Raw genomic sequence first — 23,181 nt, forward strand, 5'->3', positions numbered from 1 at the left:
ATACTGAGTTCCTGTCAATCAATTAAAATGTCACATGGAACCTATGCTTCTCTTCAATCACAATATGGCCTGCCATATACACTAACAGAGACTTAGTTTCCTCCTTCCTTTTCTTTCATGGCCCAGTATCTTTTATTTTAGATGCAGAATCTGCTTATGTTGCCCAGGTTGGCTTCAAACTCCTGACTTCACGTGATGTTCTAGCCTCACCCTCAGACCCTGGTGCTGTCATAGACATAGGCCATTGAGCTGTGAATTTGTATCATCTGTCAGCAGGAACAATGATATCATCATCTTTCTTGGCATTACATTTTATTGAATACCGTCTTACAGTCCTTAAATATCTTGAATAGAATATTTTCAATATACTGCTCTTTATTCATACATGTATTTCTTTAAAGCACAGAACTATAAATTAAAATGTACATATTGCCATAAATCTAGAGCTATATTATAAAAATAGAACCCAAACGTCAACTTCATATGTAATTTGGCAATTTAGCAGTACGATAAGGTGGCCACACTTAGGATGCGTCATTGCTTCAAACAGCTGTCTCATTTTCCATCTCTTTAGGGACACACTGGACAGTCTCTCTTCCCAGGGTCCCCACAGAGCAGCCTGTGGCCATGGCTCAGTGTCGCCTTTGCATAAAGATGAGTACGCTTTGTTCTTGGAGGGGGAAGGCCAGCTTCCAGTCTCTTCCTAAGGGAGGAGGTGTTCCCTCCAGCCAAGGGTCTGCCACTCATGAGTCTTGACACCCTCACAGTGCGTGGTTTGATATATCCAATAAATACAGTGAATTCCTTTTCTGATAGAGGATTGGTTCTTCCAGATCAGTGTAAATAGTTTACAAGAAAAATCACTCAATGCCAGTGGGGTATTATCATCCCAAGCGGGCACCACTGCTCAGCTACCATGCAGCCCTTCACCCACAACCCAACCTTTAATCTTCACAGCCCAGAAACCTAGTTCCCTCCATTATCAAATGAAGAGACTTGTTTTTTTCTTTCTGAATATCTGGATGAGATGATCTGAACTCAAGGAAGACCGCTGTGGAAGATGAAAGCAATGTCTTTGAGGGTGTGGGCCGCGCTGTATTTTAATGGAACTTGGGCTGTATGTGTGTGGAGGGACAGCGGCAGGTAATGATCCAGAGCTAGCCTCTGCCTTCATGACTTATTTGGGTCCACCTCATCATGTGATGAGGTGACTCATCCTTTTATGAGGCAGAACTACTATGTGTACCACTGGGTGCTGCTGGGAAAGAAGCATAACTGTTAAGTTTTTGAAGATCCTAGAGCATGGTCCCAGTTCACCCAGGCTGCTTGCAAGCTAGGCTAGTCTCATTTCCAGTTGTAAAGGCCAGGGGCCGCCTTGATAAATAATGAGGGACTCTTTCTCCTAACATGCCAGCTTTGTGTGATGCCTCCCCACAGAGTCTGTGGGTTGGGCCCATAAGGATTGGGGAGCAACAAAAAGCTGGGGTGGGGGATGGGAGCAGGGCTTGGCAGGGTTTGGCTCCTGCAGGAGATCAGGCTAGCGGCAGGAGTCAAGATTGTTTGCCCGGGTTGGGCCTCTAGCATTTTCCTTTGTTGCTGGTGGCTTGCCCTCAGCGGGCTGCCATGCACTGCAGACCTCTCTCATGTCAACCAGGCTTGCTCCCACAGCTTCCGCAAACTCCACAGAAGAGGTCTCTTTGCAGCTGTGAAAGCTGGAGATGCAGAAGATGATGGCCTCAGGCTGGGGGTTGTAGCAGGCTCCATATCCATTGGGGACCACAGGGCCGTAACAGCAGAACATCTCCATGGTTGTGGGCACCTGGAGAAGAGCATAGGTCAGAAGCAACCTATTCTGACATTCAATCTGGAACCTGCTAGACTGCGGTGGGTGAGTCCCTGTATCCTAAGACCTCCAATGTATTTGTTTCCCTGTCTATCCCTGTCCATCTGGATTTGACCAGATTAGATTGTGTTGGCATGAATGAAAGGGTGTGGCTAGAGTAACAAAGATGAGCCCATCAAGGTGCGTGGTGTCGGGGGGAGAGAGACCCCCAACCCACTCTCCACTGTGCAATTGGTTCTGCTTGTGGAGCTGGAAGCTCCCAGGGCGACCTGCTGCTCCGGCTTGAGCCAAGACTTTCCTTCATCCAGGGGCCATTTGAGGCACTGTGGCAATCAGGCTAATTTACTAAACGGCACCCTGGTGGCACCCAACCATTAGATGGCTTCCCACAGGGAGTAATTTATGAACTGGAGGAAATCTGGCCCATCTTCTCTGTTGATTTCCCCCAGATCCTTAATTACTGTCAGTGCCGCCTGGCTGGGCTGATTTCCTCCCCAAGGCCCACCCATGCACAATTGCGCAGCGCTGGGCACCTCCAAGCCTGCTGTCACCTGGAATCTTAGTCAATCGGCTAAGATGTTTTGAATTTAGAGGGCTGAGGCTTTGCAGTCCAGATCACAAACCAAGACAGTGTGTCACTGAAAGCTCACGCCGCAAATGCCACTTTCCAGCGGGAAAGGACTTAACAACCCACACCCCCAACTCATTTTATCAACTGGTTTTAGGGATAAGTAGAAAGGATTGTTGAGCCAGTGTAGTGTGGGACAGGGTCTGTTTTCAGTCCACAGGTTTCTGGGGCTGTGTTCTTGGGCCTTCAGAAATGACACTGGCCATTTTAATGGGGCAGAACAAGCCATTAGTCTTGCTAATAGACTCACTGCATTGTCAGAGAAATTTGCCGTGCAATGGCTGGAGGCCATAAAGCCATTCCAGAGCACTCTGTGCCCACGGATGGTTTCCTGAAGAATTTATGTTGTAGTATTCTGGTCTCATTTATTCCTGTCTGCGAGCTCACCACCGTAATGACAAAATTAAATTACTGAGTGGGCTTTTATCTTCAAACATAGCTTCGTCGGCCCCCTTCGCGGTCCACGTCCAGCGGTTTGCAGAGAAGGTAACTTCCAGGAGACTGGTGTGTTTAGGTGTGTCCTCCCCTCCCCTGCAGCTTCCCACTAATGAATGTCATTTCTCTGTGGTTGTGGTCCTTTAACACAGTCTGCGTATGTAGAGCACCAGGTCGGAAGTGTTGGGCTGACAATTGATTTTCTGCCATCCGTGGCCTGGCCATTCATTAACATAATCCCCATGACCTAATTGGGGAACCTCCAACCAGGCCTGTCTGGCTTCGGGTCCTAGGGTCCTCTACAGTGGAATACAAGTCCGTGCAGCAGATGGCAAGGCAGTACCGCATAGAACCCCCAGGTGGATGTGTTCACAGCCTGTCTACCTTGGCTAAGGGAGCCTGTGGTCATTCCTACTTAGAAGATAGAGATAGGGGACTATCAATTCCTTAAGAACAGAGTCTGGGGTCGGAGAGATGGCTCAGTGGTTCAGAGAGCTTGTAGCTCTTCCAGAGGTCTCAAGTTTGAATTCCCAGCACCCATATCAGGCATCTAGCTCACAAATGCCTGTAACTTTAGCTCCAGGGCATCCAACACCCTCTTGTGGCTTCTGAGGGCACCAGCAGACACAGAGCATACACTCACATAGGCACATACATGTATACACACATAGAAACACATAAGTAGAGACAAAACTTGTTAAAAGAAAAAAGGAAGAGCCAGGTGGTGGGGTTGAGAGTGAAGAGGATATTGTTTGATGGCACAGTAGGAAGGATATGGTTGACAACAGTAACTTAAATATTTTAAAGTCGCTAGTAGAAAAGATTTTGAATGTTCTCTAAATGACTGAGTTGATAGATATACCAATTAGGCTGATCTGACTGCTACCCATTACATGCAGATAGTTCAGCATACACTGTACCCTGTAAGGATGTATAATTATTTTTGCATAATTAACATATATTAAATATATGCAAATATATTCGTGTGTGTGTGTGTGTGTGTGAGAGAGAGAGAGAGAGAGAGAGAGAGAGAGAGAGAGAGAGAGAAGAGAGTGTTAATAAAAAGCAGAGACAAAGACAGATTCCAAGTTATTATTGTCTTCAGAAACTCCCTGATTCTCCTATGAGGCCCTGGCCCCACACACAGAGGCAGTACCTGGCTGGTGGAGAGGACAAACCGGTTGCTCATCAGGTATGTTTCATCCATGAACATCTCAGGTGGCTCCTTGCACAGGTCCCGGGCCAGCTCCCTCAGTGCCAGCAGGTGGTTGTCAATGGCCATGCCAGTTATGGCCTGGGAGTCAGGAACAAGAAATCAATGAGACTTGCACTCCTCTGTACCTTCTCTCCTGTCTTGTCTCCTCAAGACCAGTGATGACCCCAGCAGTCACGGCTCTTGCTTAAACTTCTCTGGATAGACAGCCTGTGTGAACTCAAGCTGACTGCTCTACTATGCAGCCTCTGCTCCTGGACTCTTGCATACTGCTACACACACAGGCTGTGTCCAGAGAAGGCTGGGGCCTACCTTACCAATGTCTGGGTAAAAGGTAGGTGGACCCATCACCCACTACACAGCTGCACCAGCATGCTATTCTAACAGAAGAATGGGTGAGCCTGCCTATCCCAACACCAGCCTGCTCTGGACAGGCAAAGGGTATTCAGGAGAAGGCTGGCTCATGTGTTGGGTCCAGTCACAGGGGAGGGGTGTCAAAACTGTCAGGGCTAGAATCGCACCATAACTAATTCTTCACCCTCCAGCACAAAGCTGCAACAGGGTTCATCACCCAGTCAGTGCAGTGTGTGGACTCACTTAAATTCGACTCATCATCTCAGAAATTAAGTCAGGAACTAGACGGCTGAGCAAAGCTCTGCTGATGCTAAGGTGAAGAAAGTGCTAGTTGATGATGTGTGTGTGTGTGTGTGTGTGTGTGTGTGTGTGTGTGTGTGTGTGTATGTCTGTCTGTCTCTGTCTCTCTGTCTCTCTCTGTCTCTGTCTCTGTCTCTCTCTGAGATAGTTAAACGCTTCTCAGTAGATGAGGTGAAGGGGGAGGACTCGGGGCCAGAACACTGTTCTAGGTCTCCCCATCTTAAGGCAGCATGGATGGCATCTACACTCTTGTTTGCCTTTTGTTTGTGATCATGTGTTTATTTGGGGCAACTGAGGAAGTGGGGAGACTCGGGGGACTGCTCCTGGCCAGTAACAATAACCCAGTTACCACCAGAGTAATTAAACTTTTGGGGTTCCCCTTATGTATGGTGGCCATTTAGCTGTTCGAGGCCCTTGTGGGAGGGAACTGCCCTTTGCCAGTGAACTTGGCTTGGGTTTACCAGGCACGTATTCACATCTGACAGCTGCTTTCCTTCCTTTAAGAAAAATGCATAAGGATGATGCAGAGGCTCTGGTCTCTCAGACGGCATCTAATTACAGTCTCAAAAGATGTTATAAAACTTCAGCTAACTTTATTCCTAATTAATTTACTTATGTAAGGTGGTGCTGGAGATGGAATCAGGGGCCTCATACATGCTAAACAAGTATTCTACCATGGTGCTATAGCCAGGTCCCATGGTTTGGATTTTATATGCTCTGTTGGGACAGAGAAGACGTACTATAAGCCCTCCCCAATCGTGAACACTCTTGTTTCTCTGGGGACCTCTATTTATCCTTCCCTTTGTGAAGGCCCACAAAGGGAGACGTTCTGTAAAGCAGCCTGCCCACTCTGCTCTTGTCAATTAAATGTGCCCAGAGGAATGAAATGAACAGTTATTTAGAGTGTTGAGTAGCAGTGAGTACAAGGACTCCTGGGTTAGTCCTCCATCTAGGACTTCGAGGAGTTACCGTATGTCTGATGCCGCTGCTGTGGACAGCAGAGGGGCAGAGGCCTGTGTTCATGCTGTAGTGGGATAGGGCGTCACCATCATGTGACCTGCATTGTACTGTCAACTGCAATAAAGGCTGGGAAGGAGGAGTGTCGAGAGATAGGAGAGGAGTGAGGGGGCTGGACCATGCCTTCCCATCGAGTTTCCTTTCCTTTCTATCTCAAATACACTTGTGCTGTGGGAGGCTGCCTCTTCCTGTGTCTTTCCCCTGTTCTCAGGGCTGCCTGGGTACCAGTGCCACCTACCAGCTGCCCTCCTACCTCTCTCTCCTCTCTCTGCTGCCCACTCCTGAGTCAGTTGCTTTTGTCTGATTCCCACTCCACAGGGGCAAGGCCTTTTAGCCGCTCTTTCTGATATTATGTTCATTGTTCTGAATCCGTGCTTGAGAGTACAGTGACTGTACTTTTCCAGACTTACTTAAAACTTCATGTTATAAGAAAGAAAACAGCTGGGCAGTGCTGGCACACACCTTTAATCCCAGGACTTGGGAGGCAGAGGTAGGTGGATCTCTGTGAGTTCGATGCCAGCCTGGCCTATAGAGTGAGTTCCAGGAAAGTCAGGGCTACACAGAGAAACCCTGTCTCAAAAAAAACAAAAATAAATAAATAAAAACAAAAAGAAATAAAACATTAGCTTCTGCTTCCTCTATCATCTTTCCAATAGTCATATTTCAACTCTTTGCTGTTTGAGCAACAGCCAATGCTTAGATGATATCACTGCGTAAACATTCACAGCTGGGTCTTGTAGTATATTATGATTAGATTAGAACCCAGCACCTATCACCTTAGGCAAGTGCTCTACCAACCTAGCTATGTTCCCAGACATAGATTTCCTTTCTTATTAAACATTTTGTTCTTCCTTTAAGTTGAATAGATTAAATTGGTTATTTTTTATGTATCTACTTCTAGTTAGTTCTCAAATGCAGCCATCATTTCATACCTCCTCTCACTGATCCCTCCTTTATGCACCAATAGCTCTCTAGATCTACTGAGTAGCTGCTGACTTTTTGTTTCCTTTTGGCATCATCCTGGGGAGTCCTTCTACTTCATTTCCATTTGTGTGTGTTGAATCTTCTGGTTTTATTAGGTTTTATGTCTCATTTTCTTACTTTAGAGACATGCAGCCTTTAGCAGTTAAATGAGAAAGAGTATTTAGTAAGTAAAAAACATAAATTTCTTCTGTCCAAAATGTCTGTATTCTGTCTTCACATCCGATGACAGTTTAGCTAGGTATGGAAAGTGTGGTGAAGATAGTTTTCCCTTAGAGTCTGAAGGCCTTGCTCCACTGTCATCTACCTTCTGATGTGTTGTTGAGAAACCAATTAAATCTTTATTTATGACCTTTTTTCTCCTTTTCTCTGAGAAACTTAGGATCTTCTCTTTGTCTGTAGTGTAATGAAATTTCCTTGATATGAGAATTTTCTATTGTGTAAGATACTTGGTGGATTTGCTCAATATAGAAACATTTTCTGCAGTTCTAAAGAGTTTTTACTTTCTTAGTGCTGGGGATAGTACCCAGGGCTTTATGCCTGCTAGCCAAGCTCTCTGCCACTGAATTATCCTTTGATATTTCTCTGAATTACTTTGTTGGTGATCCCTCTACTCTCTAATTTCTCTTTCTAACAACTTTTATTTGGAATACTGCTCACCTGAACTAAGCCACCCCATTTTTCTTACATTTCACCCATTTTTTGTTTGTGTTTAAAATAGGTTGCCTCGGATTGTCTCCCAATATTTCCACTGAAATTTTCTACTACATTCTACTTTAGAACTATCTTTATTTCTTGATAACATTTTTTAGAGTTTCCCATTCCTATTTATTTATTTATTTATTTATTTAGGTTTTTCGAGACAGGGTTTCTCTGTGTAGCTTTGCACCTTTTCCTGGAACTCACTCTGTAGCCCAGGCTGGCCTCGAACTCACAGAGATCCACCTACCTCTGCCTCCCAAGTGCTGGGATTAAAGGTGTGCGCCACCACCGCCTGGCCCCCATTCTTATTTGTAGAATAAGAAAATTTGAAATTTCACATCTTGAAAGTTACTAATCAATGACTACATTAAGAGGTCATGCTTTTAATAAGTGATTAGGTCATTAGGGCTCTTTCCTTGTTAAGGTTCCTATAAGAGAAACTTCACACAGCTTTCAGCCTTCTTGTCTTCCACCACATGAACATAACACATCCTTCCACTCTGGAGGATGCGGCAGCAGGCACCATCTTGGAAGCAGGGGCCAACAGCCTCTCCTGCTGACCCTTTGATCTCAGACTCCCTGACTCCAGAGGTGTGGGAAATCTGTTCTTGGTAAACTATCCAGTTCAAGGGATTCTGTTATAGCAGGCCAAACAGAAAAACCCATCAACCAACCCCTTCTTTTCCCACACCCCACTTCCGGTGCATCCCTGGTGCCTGAGCTACCCCAAGTGCGGCGGTGCAGTTGGGTGGGTCTTCCAGCCTCTTTGCCTGTGCCCTAGGCCGGCTGCCATCTGCTCTGCTTTCTCTAATTCTTTGCTGTCACCTTTTCTCCAATTCTCTTTCCTATGTGTACGGCTTAAAGTACCTGAGTGTTGTCCTGGAGAATTCCAGAGTGGGGGATATTCAACTTTTATGTTCAACATGCCCCGTTGAATCAGAAGTCCACACATTCCTCTTCATCCCTTTGGCCCTGCCCAGCCACAGTCTGTACACCAGCTCTCCCCAGTAACATACAGCTTCTGCTTAGCCAGCCACTCCCACAATGCAACTTGCCTGTGGGGGGCCCGTTTTCAGGTTCCTCGTGGCTTTACCCAGCAGGTCCGCATAGAGGATGATTAGGACCACGGGCCTGAGTGCAGATGTCTGAGATGGTCTGCACTTGGCTGTGCTGGGGGAGGAGGTCTTTTGCTCTACCCCTTGGCGTCTCTATAAATACCCTGAGGCAGAGACAGTCAGGGCTTGTTGGAATAGGTTCCAGGCTCTCTTGAGGCTATCCTTTATTTTCTATCTGTTTATCTCCGCAATCTAAATCCTTCTATCTAATATTTCCTGCTGCTCGCACTCAAAACTCTGGGGAGCTGTGGGGTTGGTGGGTAAACGTCCTGCACTTGCCCTTCTTTGGTCCCACACTGGTGTAACAGACAACCTGGCTCTTCTGTCCTTTGCAAGCTGCACACTCAGCTGCTCTTCTCATCAGGTGTATTCACAAGACGCCCGTCTTTACAACAGGCTGCTCTCCCCTTGCCCTTCTTTCCCTTTCTTCTTTATTTTTTTCCTGGTTTTTCGAGACAGGGTTTCTCTGTGTAGTCCTAGTCCTGGCTGTCCTGGAACTCACTCTGTAGACCAGGCTGGCCTCGAACTCACAGAGATCAGCCTGCCTCAGCCTCCTGAGTGCTGGCATTAAAGGCGTGCACCACCAACTCGGGTTTCCTTCTCTTTCTTAATCCTTCCCACTTCACGTTCAAGACTGCCTCCTCAGGGAATTCATCTCAGCTTTTCAAAGGAGAGGAGAGAGCTTGCTCCTCCACGTTCTCTGAAACTTCTCAGACTCTCTTCATGTAGCTTTGACATAACTTTGAAGTACCTCTACCCCAGCTCCATGTTAAACTCCCTACTGACCAGCGCTTAGGGATTTGTTTCCTGTATGTAGCACTTGGCCTAGCATGAAGCAGGAAAAAGAATAATTCATGGAAAACAGAGAGGACACTTGCTGGAGTTTGGATCTGACATGTTTCCAAAGGCTCATGCATTGAAGACTTAGCACCATTGGACCATTCCACCAAGCTGTGGAAACTTCAAGAGATGGAGCCCAGTGGAAGGTCTTCCTGTAATTTTGGGTGTGCCCTTGAGGGGGATTGTGGACCCCAGCTCCTCCTTTTCTTCTTTTACTTTGTCACAGAGGGGAATGGTTTTGTTTCATCGTGGGCTCCCTACCATGATGTACTGCCTTTCCACAGACCTAAAATCCCTGGACGCCACCAACCTTGGACTGACACCTCTGAAGCTGTGAGCCAATACCCTGTCCCTTTTCTGGCTGATTGATCGACTGTCTTGACTATTTTGCTTGAGTAATGGAAAGTGACCTTTTCAGACAAGAATCTCACTCGTATACCAGGCTCGCCTTGAACTTGTGATCCTCCTGCTTTGGGCTCCTGAGTACTTGGAGCATAGGCTAATACAATGCTTAAACAGAACAAACATAGCTATTAAGATGAATTAGGGACTGAGTTAGAGGAAAGTCTACCCTGGTGAGTTCTAAAACCCACAAATACGTTGTATTTGCTTTCAAGTACATAGAGAAAAATTTTATCAGTCCTTCTCATAGATTTTTGTCATCCTTCTGGTTGATTTTGAGTGATCTGTAATTAACGTATTGATCACTAGCTCAAGTTCCCCATTGTTTATATGCAAATAATGGCTTTGCAATATTAAAAAATAAATTATTCCCTCAAACTAGAGAAATAGTCCCCATACAATTTTGATGTCACTATTAATTTTGAGCAAAGACTTTGAGTTCACGGGCAGCATAAATGAACATAGAGCAATCAAGAGGGAAAAGCAGCCCTGGGTATTAGTAAATTCTAACTCCTTTCCAGTGTGCCAGGGACCAAGCTACCAGTATTCATCAAGCTGCCCCACCCCACCTCAATTTGGTTCTTGTAAACTGTAAAGCACCACACATATTGTGAACTATTATTATCATTATGGCTATGTCAACAGGTTTCAAACACCACTTACTGTTCTCTGATGGAACCTGGGGAAAGCAGGAAGGGTAGGCTGCCCATGTTGTAGAAAGAAGAAAAAGACCCATCCAGTGGCAGAAGCCTGTAATCAATCCCAGCCACTTGAGAGACTGAAGTAAGAGGATCCCACATTAAAGGCCAACCTGGGCTAATAGTGAATTCAAGGCCAACTTGGGCAACATAATGAGACTCTTGTCTCAAAATGAAAAGTAAAAAAAAAAAAAAAAAAAAAAAAAAAAAAAAAAAAGGACGTAGCATATACAGCTTAGTGCTATAGCACTTGTCTTGCATGTGTAAGACCTCAGGTTCAATCCCCAATGTCACAAAAATAGAATAAGAACGAGGGTCGGTAGCCTGGCTGAGTCACCGAGCAGTTGGTGTTAGGGAGGCCCCACCACTCACCATGACTGTGTACTCAGTCTGGGCCTGGATGGCTGACTTCAGCAGCTGCAGTTTCTCAAAAGCCTGTGAGCAAAGGAGAGGGTGTCAGGGTGCCAGAGAACCCTGTCCTGGAACAAAGGGCTGGGGCAGCCACAGCAGCCTCACGGGCCTCCTTGTGGTTCCTTAAGGCAGAGCGGGGTTTACCAGCACGACAGCCTTGTGGTCAGTCATGGCTCGCACGAAAGCCAGAGCCTCTGGAGTGGCCGATCTGATGTTGTCCACCCGACCTTCCTGGAACCGGCGAATGGATGCGCTCTCGTAGGTGGGCACCAGTCTCTGATAAAGCCTGAGCAAGATAAAAGATGGATGGCAAACAGTAATTTGTTCTCAGGGAGTCATAAATACTGAAAGAAGTATAGCCCCGGCAGGCTTTATTTTCATAGCTCTGACATGACGTGGCATAGTATTTCATTTTAATGTTAATAGAATTCTAGAGGAGAGTTCCAAAGATGAATGCTGGCAAGTCTTTGATGTGAAGAACCATGTACACTTTTATACACTGGGGACTCCGTTGATATAAAACGAAGAGACGACTGGTTGCTTTTGAAAAACAGAACACTGCCACCAGTCTGTAGGGAAACCTGGAATTTTCTGTGAAGCCTAATGAGTGTTGATTAATATTATCACAGCATCAGATGAAAGTGCAGTGCATCATGCACACCTTTCAGGGAAGCCTGCTTTATTTTAAATGGTTCACCATGACCTCTAGTTAAAGCAGGCGAGCATGGTGAGTGTAGACAGATGCCCAGGCCCACAAGCGTGTCAAGGTGTGTCTCATGGGAAAACTGCAGCTGACATCCCCACACATTGTTTCAGTCTCTGGGCCGTTCTAGCAGAGCTCATGCTGGTGGCTTGAAAGCCTTTCTTCCTGTGCATGGAAACCAGGTGAACACCCCCGGCTTGCCACCCTGACCAGCAGAACCCCCACTTCCCATCAGCCAGTAACGTCCATGGAGTCGAGGAAAAGGAAGAAGAAAAAAAATGACAGAGTTCAGACCAACGGAAACCCAGTGTCACATAATGAGTTGTAGCCCTGCGCCTTACTACCTTTATAGGGGGTGAGCTCCTGGAGGGACAATGTGATATGATAGAAAACTGGGTGACAACAGAGCCCAAGGTGGTGGCTTCCGGGAAGAGAGTATCTCCAGACAGTCCTCTGAAAGGTGACAGGTAAGAGAGTGGACTCACAGCCAAGGCAAAGATCTGGAGGCCAAAGAGTTTACAGGAGGGTCCCAAAGCACAAGGGGGGTCCTGGAGTCCCAGACAGCGAGTGTTTGTCTTATTTGCATGTGTCCAAGGCCACTCTTCGTGAATACAGGACTGTAGGGGGCACACATGGAAGCAGTGATCTGTGGAGCCCGTGCTGCTTCTGACCAGGCAAAGGCTGTTGGTAGTTTCGAAGGGGCTGATGGTGGTGATAGGGGAGGGCAGACAGCAGGCTCGAGAGACATCTGGAGAACTGACAAGTCTTTGATTAGACCAACTTGGGAGGTGGGGTGGGTATCCTTGCTTCCATGCCCCAAACAAGGCTTGGAAGAGCAGGGAGGGAGGGGCCACACCACCGGGACTCAGATGGGTGGAGGAAATCAGATGAGGAACAGTCTCTGCAACTTCTTGGTCTTCCTAACCCACGTGATTCTCTTCGGCCGCACCTGGCAGCCCCTTTGAGTCCCAGCTCGGGCAGTCCCTCAATTATGATACCTTTCTTCTTCTGTTGGAGTTTGAGTCTGACCTGAAACCTAGTTCAGAGGGCAACATCTCCGTGCAGCTGGCTTTGGCCATCCCCCCAGTGCTCTGCCCTGACCCTGAAAGCCACACTTCCCTTCATGATGCTTCTAGACTCTAAAGCATCCCATTCGACAGTTGACCGGGGCAACGGCTCATCTTGCCTTCACCCACCTGTAGAAGGCCAGCTGGAGGGCTACCTGGATGAAGGCATCAGGGCTGCATTTCTGCTTCTTAATAAATGTTTTTCCATAGTTGTCAAACTTATAAACAATGAAATCCAGATTCTTTACTATTCTGTGGAAGAGAAAGAAGATATTCTGCATGCAAGATAGGCTACCTGTACCACAGAGCCCACCCAAGCTTTCCTGGTCCATGTCCTAGTAGCCCAGAAGGTGAGTGCACAGCCCTTATCCTCCAGAAATACCCTAGGATATCAGAGACCTACCTTCACTCACGCCAAGTGGCGGAAGGCACCCTGGAAGTTGTGCCTTTCTAGAAGAGCTCAGCCCAGCGGGGCCCTTCTAGGGGGAGGTGGGTGTGGCTGCAGCAGCGAGGTGGGAGGAGCATGGAAATGAGACATTTGCATGGGCAGGGTGAGCCTCACCCACAGACTCCTACCTGCTGGCTGCCTACAAGGCAAGCCTGAAAGAGACCATTTATATGTCTGTGGAGGAACAGGGGTCCAATGTCCCCGTGGATTCTCAGCTGTCCTAACAGTTAATTTCTCAGCCGGCTGTCACCCATGCTCATCCCTGCTTGCCATGGGCAGAAGGACTTGGGATCTGACTGGCTGTCATGGTAGCCCCAGCGAGGGCTGGGGCTTTACTCATCTGCTGCTTTACTTGTAACAGAAATCCCATGTTATCCAGTGACTGCTGATAGGTCTCCCAGGACATGCTTATCATTCTCAGAGTGTCAGGAAACTTCCCTGTGTCTGCACAGAAATGCCTGTGCCACCGCCATATTGACCAGTGTCATCCTTTAGGAGTTAGGGGTCCGGTCTGACTATCATGGGGGCATTGGCAGCAAGGTGTGTGCCATTGTCTTGGGTCCTGCGGGAGTAACCTGCCCTGACTCTCTCTGTCCCTGGGACTGGATGCTACATCTACTACTCTCCTGGCCCACCTTAAATCAGTCTTCCTGCCTCATATGAGCTGAGCTCCCAGGAGTCATGCAGTTGCTTGGGACAGGAGAGACCCTACCTTTTGACATATTCCTTGGGCAAATTTCTCTTTCACCATGGCCGCTCAGAAACCCCCTTCCCACCCACTGCTCACCTAGGTCCACCACCTCCCACAGACTGTTCAGGTCCAGGTGACTCCTCATGCCTGTTCGGAAGAAGCTGGGGGGACTTCTTCCTAACACACAGGGCCAGCTCAGGGCCTTCAGCTATTTTTCTATCTCCTTCTTCTGGCAACCCACCCACCTTGGACCGCCCAAAATAAAAATTGAGGTGTCAACATCATCCCATGGAAACCTCGAGCCCCCTTCCACGTTCAATAAAGCTAGGCAGCCTCCACAGCAGCTCCAAGTGAGTGTTTCCATCCTAGGTTTCCCAGCTTGGTCACACTGTGTCCTGCTCACCTGTGCTACTCCCACAGACTCCTCCACAACTTCTACTGAGGAGCAGCTCCTCCTCATAGGCAAGGCAGTAGCATGACCCAGCTTCTCTTTTATGTCCCAAATCCAGCCATCTTCTCATTTACCGTCTCCATACCAGCCTGGATCTTTATGAACCTACAGAGGCTTATACAAGCCACTGTCTTGCCTCTTCCCTGCCTGCTAGCCCCTCAAGCTGCTGTTCATCCTCACTGTCCAGGCAGAGTTCAACCTCATGTCTATCTTCAGGTTCGGGTCTGCAGGCCTCTCTCTGTTTTGGACACTTCATGTCTCGTACATGATTTGATCTGGGGTCTGCTGCTTCCACTAAAGTGTGAAGGATAAGCCCACGGCACACTCCTTTCTGAGTTCCCAGTACTTTACCACAGAGCTGACACACACTAGAGCTCCACAAGTTTGATGTGTGAGTGAATGGGTGTTCTCACACTCATTTACACAGGGACTGATAAGGACAGTTCAGATCCGGCCCTTCTGCCTGTGTCCTTTAAGGCCCGAAGCGGCCCCTCCCCGGGGAAAAAGGCCCCCTTGTCAAGTTGCAGTGTAAAGTCAAATTGAAATAGCTTGGATTCAAATGACCTATTCAAAGCAGTTGTTTATTACTCCCTCAAAGCAGGGAATCATTTCCCAGCCTTGACTCTGCTTAGTCAGGTGAAACCTGCAGGAAAAAAATAGCTTCAGGTTTGCATTTTATGAAAATGGTAGGATATTCGAGCAAGGTTATTTCCTGAGAGCCGTGACTCCTCTTTAGCTTGACTGATTTTCCATGAGGGGTGAGAGAGGGTGGAGCCTGGAGGGGAACAGAGTCCCAGGGGCCTTTGGGATCACCCAGGGTGCTGCAGCAGCTGCTGAGGGGGCAGAGTGGGTCTTGGGGTTCCCCTCACCTTTGAAGTTTCTCTGCCGAGGAGGCGAGGTGGCCTTGAGTTTCTGGGGAACATTTCCACCTCAGCCTCCTGGGGGCAGGGAGCTCGCTCACTGAGTCAGCTCGCACCAGCTTCCTGTTGCTCTTCATCCTGCAGACACAAAGGGACAGCCTCCTGTAGCAGGAATCTTAAAAGGTCTTATTAATTAAATCAAACCTGAGGCCAGTTATTGGGGTGAACAATGGAAGATCAGAGAGACAGAACAAGCCACAGCTAACCTCACCTGGCCAACTTCTCAGCTGATCTTGTTTCCTCAGACTGGAAGCCTGTGTGTCCTCATCCAGAATGAATCTCAGATGAACTGCTGCTAGAAGCCTGAAAGCTTAACCAGCCAAATGCTTCTAGTTTCTGGTCTTCACGCCTTATATATCTTTCTGTTTTTGCCATCACTCCCTGGGATTAAAGGCTCTCTTCTTGGGATTAAAGGCGTGTGTCACCATGCCTGACTGTTTCCAATGTGGCCTTGAACTCACAGAGATCCAGAGGGATTTCTACCTCTGGAGTGCTAGGATTAAAGGTGTGAGTGCCACCATTTTCTAGCCTCTGAATCTAGTGGCTGTTCTGTTCTCTGACCCCAGATAAGTTTATTAGGGTGCACAATAGTTTGGGGAACACAATACCACCACAAACTCCTGAGACCCTGCAACCTGGGGCTGTGGGCAACGTTGCTTTCCTGCACAGCCATCTTAGCTGCTGGTCTGCACAGCTCCTGAACTTTAGGGGGTCTGAGCTGCTGGAAGCATGGAGCAGATAAAACAAATTCAGCGACAGAGCCAGGATCCCACCCACTTGCACCTGACTCCAAAGTGCATCATTCCCTTCTCTATCTCCTAGTGTTAATCCATGTTCGGGCTGCACTTATGGAAGACTTGGAAATGTGGTAGCAAGCTGAGTGTGTGTCTCAGTCACTCCAAAGACTTTTGTGGAAGAGACTGAGAACCTACATGCCAGGAGATACTGCAAGAGAGTGAGCAAAACCGTGAAAGCTAGAAGGAACTCAGCCTGGTTAAGGAACAGGAAAGCAGGCCTTCACCCTAGCCAGCATGAAGGCTGGGGACCTGGCCTGTGATGGAGGAGACCCCCCTCTGTGCCTGTTGCTGGTTTCAGGACCAATAACAAAGATTGATCTGAGCTTCCCTGGATCAAAGCTTGGATCCCCGCTTCTCTCTGTCTGCCCCGAGTTTCCTGCCTGATCTGTACCTCCCGTCTGTGGCTCATAAAGCTCATTTTGCAGTTTCCGAGCTTCTTTCCAAATTCATCTTTGGCTCAGCCATTTTCTGGCCCGACGCCCCAGTTTCTCCCGGCTTTTCATGGCAGCCCTCTGAGGTCTTCCTCTGCTCTGCCCCAGACTCACATATGTTTCAGCAGGTGCTCCGTGCACTGTACCAGGACGATGCCATCAAATGGGGAGTGCTCACACACCACGCCACAGGTGCCATCTTGGCCCACCACAAACTGCAACAGGAAAGAGGCAGGTGAGCTGACCCTGGAGTCAGCATTTCAAACTAGGCTCTGGGCCTGGGTTAGGACCACCTGACCTACTGGGGCATTTCTCCTCCAAGGATACCAAGGATCCCTGATTCCTGAAAAGGATGCTGCAGGTGGCTGCAGGCAGAGAGTGTGGAAATCTCAGGGAAGCTCCCACAGGCCTCCAGGCAGTGAGGGGGCAGCCCAAGTTCCCCACGGAAGCAGTCCAGGGTTCTTAGTGAGCTCATACTGTCTGGTGCATGGTCTATAGGGCTGAGTGGGTGCTCAGGCCTGTTTGTCCTTAATTGCATGCACAGCAGACACCATTCTCCACTGCTTTTTGTAACCATTTGCCTAATGGACTGACTCTGCTTCTCTTGGCAACCGTTGATTTTTATTCCCAGGATCTAGACCAGTGTCTATCCCAGAGCAGCTGCCGGGTAATTGAGTTGCATGAATGAATAAAAAAATAACAATGTGATTTGGTGGTAAGAGGATTTGTAGGGAGAAATTACAGGTTCCTTGGCGGGAAAGGTGTGGGGAGAATTTCTGTTAAACAGTCACCAGATCTCAGTCTGCTGTCATGTCTGGTTATGGAGGAAACTTCCACCAGACTCTTCGAACTCCTGGACTGGGCTCGTTTAAACCAGCCCAGTAGAGCAGCTCACAAGACTGAGATGGAAATTAGAGAGAAAGGCTCTGGGGGATCCACACACACCAGAAAGATTCTGCGGGCCTCTTTTACAAAGACCGTATTGAGTTGACTTGGGAAACGAACATTCTCGGGGCTCAAAAGTATTGAGAGAAAATAACGAGAAAGACAAGACTTGACTCTTGGGGTGTACCCCACGTGAAGTGGGGCCTCTCTGGAGCTCCTCACACTCAGACTGCCCTGGGTAATGAACAAACAAGGAAGCAAAGGAACGAGCTCTTACGGTGTTTCCTGAAGGCACTTCCCGGGACCACGGCACACAGTTTGAGCTGCCTCTTCCCATACCTTCCCCCAGTCTTGGTTATCTTTGCCAGACACTGGAATCTCAATGTATTCCAATATTCTAACCAACAACCACACACCCACAGGGCATCTTTTGTATGCATCTTTCTCTCTTTTCCTTCGCCAGCAATCTCTTTCTTTCCATGTGGAGACTCATTTTCCATCCCCTTAAATTCAGGTCCACGGCACCTCAGTAGCAACCCTAGCTCACCTATTTTCTGTCCTGTCTACAAAATGGGGAACATGTGCCCTCTCCCTATGAACACCTTTCTGTCCCTGTCACTTAAAGGGAAGAAAATAGATCTTTTAAAAACTGTACCCAATGCTTACTCTGCTCTGTGTCCTGTACATCCATTACATCATTACGTTCCCACCACTGCTCTGTGAATGATTGTAAGCCATTAGCGCCACTGTGGATGCTAAACAGCCAGCACAGTGGGGATAGAATTCATCAGAAATAACAGAAACACTATGCAAACCAATAAAGAAAATAACCCACCAAATGCAGGGATGGGGAGAGGAGAAAATTAGATACTTCCGGGAAATGCTTACGGAGGTGGGCTGTCCCAACCCAGAGAGATGGTTAACTTGCTTTTATGTGGTCACTGGGAGAGTGTGGTGGTATTGTAAATAAACAAGATTGCATTAGATTTTGGCATGTTGTGGGGTATGCTGGGCGTGGTGGGGTTTTAAGGGTAGAGGTCTGAAATGAATGGCCAACCTAGAGCACAACCCATTTGCGTGCGTGTTTTCCTCTAAATCAACGTAAGATGTTATCCTGATGCATGTGGGTGAAAAGCTATGGATTATTTGATTGTACCTTAGGATGTATTTAGGGAGTGCTGAGTCGCCTTGCTTCTCAGCATAGGTTGAAATAGTTAAACCAGGGGATGGACATTCAGAGAAGCTGGCATCCCCGGCCTGACCTGTTTAACTAACTGCTGAGGACTTACTGGGTGAGTTCATGGTACTCTCCCACCCCAAAGTGTGATGGAGGTGGAGAACAAGCCCAGGTGTGACCAAGCTCTTCCAACACAGTAGCAGGACAGTCAGGGAGTCTCAGTTGGGTTCTACTACTTGGCTTCTGAGAAGAACTCCAGCTAGTTCAGAGGTGACGTCACTAGTACAGTCTGAGTGACAGAGACAGCAAGACCATGTGCTGGCAGCCAGCTCCAGCAGAGACTGTGCCGTTGCAAGGCCACAGACAAGGCACTTACCTGCAGGGACTTGTCGTACCAGCGATTCGCGCCATTGAAGCTGCAGCCTCCGCCATGGAGGAGCTGGAGCGCCCTGTGAGTGTCACTCAGCTCTCCAGTACCCGGAACATCCAGGCACACCAGGCAGATGCAGCGCTCAATCATGTCCAGGGAGTCCCGGTTGGTGGAGTCTGCAGGACAGGTGAGGGTGGCCTCAGGTCTGGGGCACCTGCAGAGTCCCACAGGCTGCATGCAGCCTGCCTGCCTTGACAGGACCCTGCAGTCAGAGGTACTGTCCCGAGCCTCTCTCTGCTCTACCCCACTGGTCTCTGGAAGACTGTTGAAACCTAGCAGTGCCCAGTGCTTCACCCAGTGTGAGGTCGCTGGTTCTGCCTGCCCAGGTGAAGGGGGGTGCTTCAGTCCTCAGTCCTGTCCAGGATCCCACTCCCTTGTCTGACAGCACCCTCACTCTGGCACCGATATTACTTTATCTGTGCACATTGATCATCGACTCTGATTTTTTTCTGAGTATTTGTTCCTGAGATTTTTAAATTAGGCAATTTCACATGAAAAACTGAAGAACGGTGCTGCTTGCCTCTTCCGTTTCCCCTGAGGCTATTGGTTCAGAGTCTGAGTTGCAGGGGGATGGGCAAGGCTACAGCGGATGCTGAACCTTAATGAACTGGCTGGGGCCAGTGGAGGCACATAGAACTCACTTATCAGGGCAAATAGGCTAGAAGCCACTAGATGTCCGCAGGACAGATGTCACCTGGGAGCCCAACCTGGCCTACAGCTTATTCTTACATAAAGCCTCTAACACTCCCCAAGAGATTGACAAGCCCACCTGGCAGGTGGCACCAATCGTGGGTACCTGCTGCTGCCACTGTCATGTTTTTCCTTCTTCCAAACACGGGACCTTCTTGAGGAGGTGACTTTCTCCACCCCGTGCTGGGTATGGGCATAATAAACCATCTTTTGCTTTGAAGTTAATCAAAAATTTAAATCTATCATAAGCCAAAACTTCATAGCTTTGATCTAAAATTCCAAGGAGCTACTTCAAGACCCAGAGGAGAGGGCTGAGCATGGCCTGGGGACTCTGAACTTGGAGCTGGATGCAATGACAGAATGGAGACAGGTACCCTTAGCCTCTGAGCAGGGGTGAGAGTGCGCTACACACAGAAGACTTGGGATGTGGCATTAGGAACCGTTGTGAACTATTGGCAGGGGTTGCTGCCTGCATCCTGCAGCTTCCCTGCTCTTTACTCAGAGGACCCTGCATTTAGCCTGGCACATGGACTGCTGGTTAAAGTGACAATTTCCAGTCTCCTCTCAGCTAGAAGCAAGCAAAGGTCTAAATTCTTCCAATAAAATCTGGAGGCAAGAAAGCCAAGCGCCTGCTCTCCTCACTGTGCCCCTTGTCTCTCTGGCTGGAAGATGGCCATGGTGCTTAGTTTTGGACTGCATGCTCTATGGCAGCTGGGGGTCAGGGTGGGTTTTGGGATCCCAGGCTAGCCAGGACCTTCAGAGCACACAGAGGGTATGCTGGGTCAGATCCTTCCCTTCACTCCTAGGAAGCCGCGTTATAGAGAAGCAGCAGGTACTCTGCCGCTCTTTCCACCTTCCTCCACACTACGCAACTCCTGAGCACTGGGCTATGCTACCCTTCCCTGTCTGCCACCCTAGGTCCTCAAGGTTCTGGCTGTCATGCAACCTTTTGGGGGCTTCCATGTCTGTGGACTCATTGAGGGTGAGACCTCCATTTAATGTGGGCAAAGAGAACTGTCCATGGTTAGTAACAGATTTCAGGGCACTTTCCTGAGCCTGGGCCATAAGAGATGATAATAGCCCAGCAGCCTTACAGGATAGCTCAGGGCCCCACTAAGGACCAGAATCCACGACCCATCTGGCATAAGCCTAGGGGAAAGGCAGGAGTAAGGGTGGACTGGGGACAGGATACATTCCCTTCCACTACCGGGTTCTCCACACTCTGTCCCTCTTTTCTCCAGCATGCATCTCTGAAGATGGCTGTGGAACTAATTCTTATATGGTGTGCTGTGCTGGGGTCCCTTTAGACTCCTAGCGTAGGCAATGCCTTCAGAGCATGGGACATTATGCCTGGCCAGACCCATGTCAGATCCAGATAGTCAGGGGAAAGGAGAAGCATATAGGAAGGAGATAACACCCAGGATGGCGGGAGGGCTGGAAGCAGACCCCAGCCACGTGGGTGGAGCTCGTGAGTAAACTGACTGGCTCCAGCTTCTGTGTAAAGGTTATAGGATTCAGATGAGGCCAGATGACCACAATGCTGTGAGGTTATGATCCAACCTTTGCTGAGCACCTGCTATGTGCCAGGTGCCAATTTAGGCATGCATACTATAATAGGGGACTGGCAACATTATCATGTCCCATTTGCAGGTGAGGGGAAAAGGAAATAAATAACCTGACTATAAGCCATTTCCAAGATCTTACTTAAATATGAGGTTTGATAATAATTGCCCAGTAACTGGAGAAGGCTGGGTTTGTTCCAATCATGTAAGCCCCAAGCCCAAGTTGGGAGCAGAGCATCAAGAAGGTCAGACTTGGGAATGAGGAGTCCTCCCAAGAGTCACTGAAGTTTCCTGGGCCCAGTTTATGTGCTTATAGTAGAGCCAAGGATGCCTGGAAACATGGGAAGAATAAGACCTTGTTGGCTAGTGAGGGACCATAGACAGCTCAAATGCTATATATCATTTCCCTCTTGTCCATTTCTTGGTAAGCACTGGAAGTCTGACTTTGTATCTTCCTTAACCAGGGTTTCTCAGAAACAAGCCCAAACCAGTGTGTGACAGCTAGACTGCAGCCCAGCCAGGAAGCTGCAGCAAGGCCTGATCCAACCTCTGGATGGAAGAGTGAAAGCTTGGCATGCTCCTCCCAGCTGTCCAGCACAGGCTTGCAGCAAAAAAAGGGCTGTTCCTCCCCATGCTAGTAGCTTGACCTCCTTCAGACAGACGAGACAAATCCCTGAGGAGGGGCTGAGGCCTTGCTACCAAATGCTGGCCATGTCTGGCCCAGAAGTTCAGCACCACTCACCAGGAACTCACCCTGGCTCATTAGGCAAGATGAAATGGGAGCAGGAGAGCAGTGCTGGGATGCCAGGTGGCCTTGCAAATGAACTCCCTGAACGTAAGCCCTGATCCATCAAATACTGACAAGTTTATTGTGTAAGGCAGGAAATGAAGCACACCCAAACTCATCTACCATGACTGTGGCCCAAGTGGAATAGAAATACTGGGTGGTGGGATGGACACTCGTGGCAGGGGCTGTTTGTCTTGTGACCGCCTCGTGGAGCACGTTGGGGCTTGCTTAATGTAGTGAGTCAATCTTCCTCAAGAAGCCCCTATTTACTAGTGGGAAGTGGGAATTAGGTAATAGGGGGTTTCTCCTGAGCCTCACAGCTTCAGTGATGTGGAAATTCCAGAGGTCTGGATGTTAGAAGCTTCCAGACTCGCTCAGATGTGCAAAGATACAACACAGTCCTTCGTGCCTCTGCCTTGGAAGGCTGGGACTCTCAGATCCTACTCTCTAACAAGGATGCACACCTGTGCACAAACACATACACATACCCAGCCCTCTCCAGGACTTCTGCCTTCTCTGTTCTCTACCAGAAAAAGTACAAATCCCATTTTCTTCCAGGAGGTGAGGTCCTGGAATTCCTCGTGGAGACATAGAACTTCTCATCTTTTGTCATGTCCGTCATAATGACTGTCCTTTCTAGGACAAGGGATTACATCTTTTGGGAGATAAATTTTCCATCAAACATTTGATATTTTCCTCTAATCTATGGACTTGGGGAGGTAATCTTTATCATACCAGTTCCCAGTGCCTGAGATGTCAACAAAAGTATGTCTTTGTCAATGAGACCTCTCTCTTGTGAATCAGAACCAATTTGAATTGAGTTATAAAATCTCCTTTAAATTTTTCAAAAGAGAGAGTCTTGTCTTCCAGGAAAATGGACTAGGTTTTCCCCCATCCCTCCCATTGGATGTCCTGAGTAAATATTATATTTAAAACAAATATAAGAAGTCTCCGGAAGATGGAAAGAGGAAAGCATGCCAGACAGGGACCTCAGGACCTAAAAAAGCAGCATGGCAGCAGGTCCTTCGAGTGTATTGGACTGAATTGTACTCCATGCAAATTGTGTAGTAAAGATCTAAGCTCCATTATGACTGAATTTTGAGAAAGAACCATTAAAGCAGTAACTGAGGTTAAAGGAAGTCATAAGCAGGGCCTGTAATCCGCCCATAGGACTGGTTCATATAAGGAGAGGCACCAGTTATA

The 23,181-nt window shown here is 48.1% G+C and overlaps 1 protein-coding gene across 1 annotated transcript in view; it reads right to left on the reverse strand.

Annotated features, from left to right (window-relative positions):
• Positions 1-304: 304 nt before the first annotated feature.
• Chat (choline O-acetyltransferase) overlaps positions 305-23,181 on the reverse strand; it is a 56,188-nt gene continuing 33,311 nt past the window's right edge. Inside the window, exons 8-15 of the mRNA XM_052733901.1 lie at positions 18,886-19,055; positions 16,562-16,662; positions 15,169-15,297; positions 12,839-12,961; positions 11,084-11,225; positions 10,901-10,963; positions 4,063-4,200; positions 305-1,819 (exon numbers count right to left, since the gene is read on the reverse strand). Coding sequence (XP_052589861.1) covers positions 1,538-1,819; positions 4,063-4,200; positions 10,901-10,963; positions 11,084-11,225; positions 12,839-12,961; positions 15,169-15,297; positions 16,562-16,662; positions 18,886-19,055 — 1,148 coding nt within the window. The 3' untranslated portion in view covers positions 305-1,537. The remainder of the gene's footprint in view (positions 1,820-4,062; positions 4,201-10,900; positions 10,964-11,083; positions 11,226-12,838; positions 12,962-15,168; positions 15,298-16,561; positions 16,663-18,885; positions 19,056-23,181) is intronic.

This window comes from Peromyscus californicus, unplaced genomic scaffold, assembly GCF_007827085.1.
Source record: "Peromyscus californicus insignis strain IS unplaced genomic scaffold, ASM782708v3 Scaffold_12__1_contigs__length_115047231, whole genome shotgun sequence".
Lineage (NCBI taxonomy): Eukaryota > Metazoa > Chordata > Mammalia > Rodentia > Cricetidae > Peromyscus > Peromyscus californicus.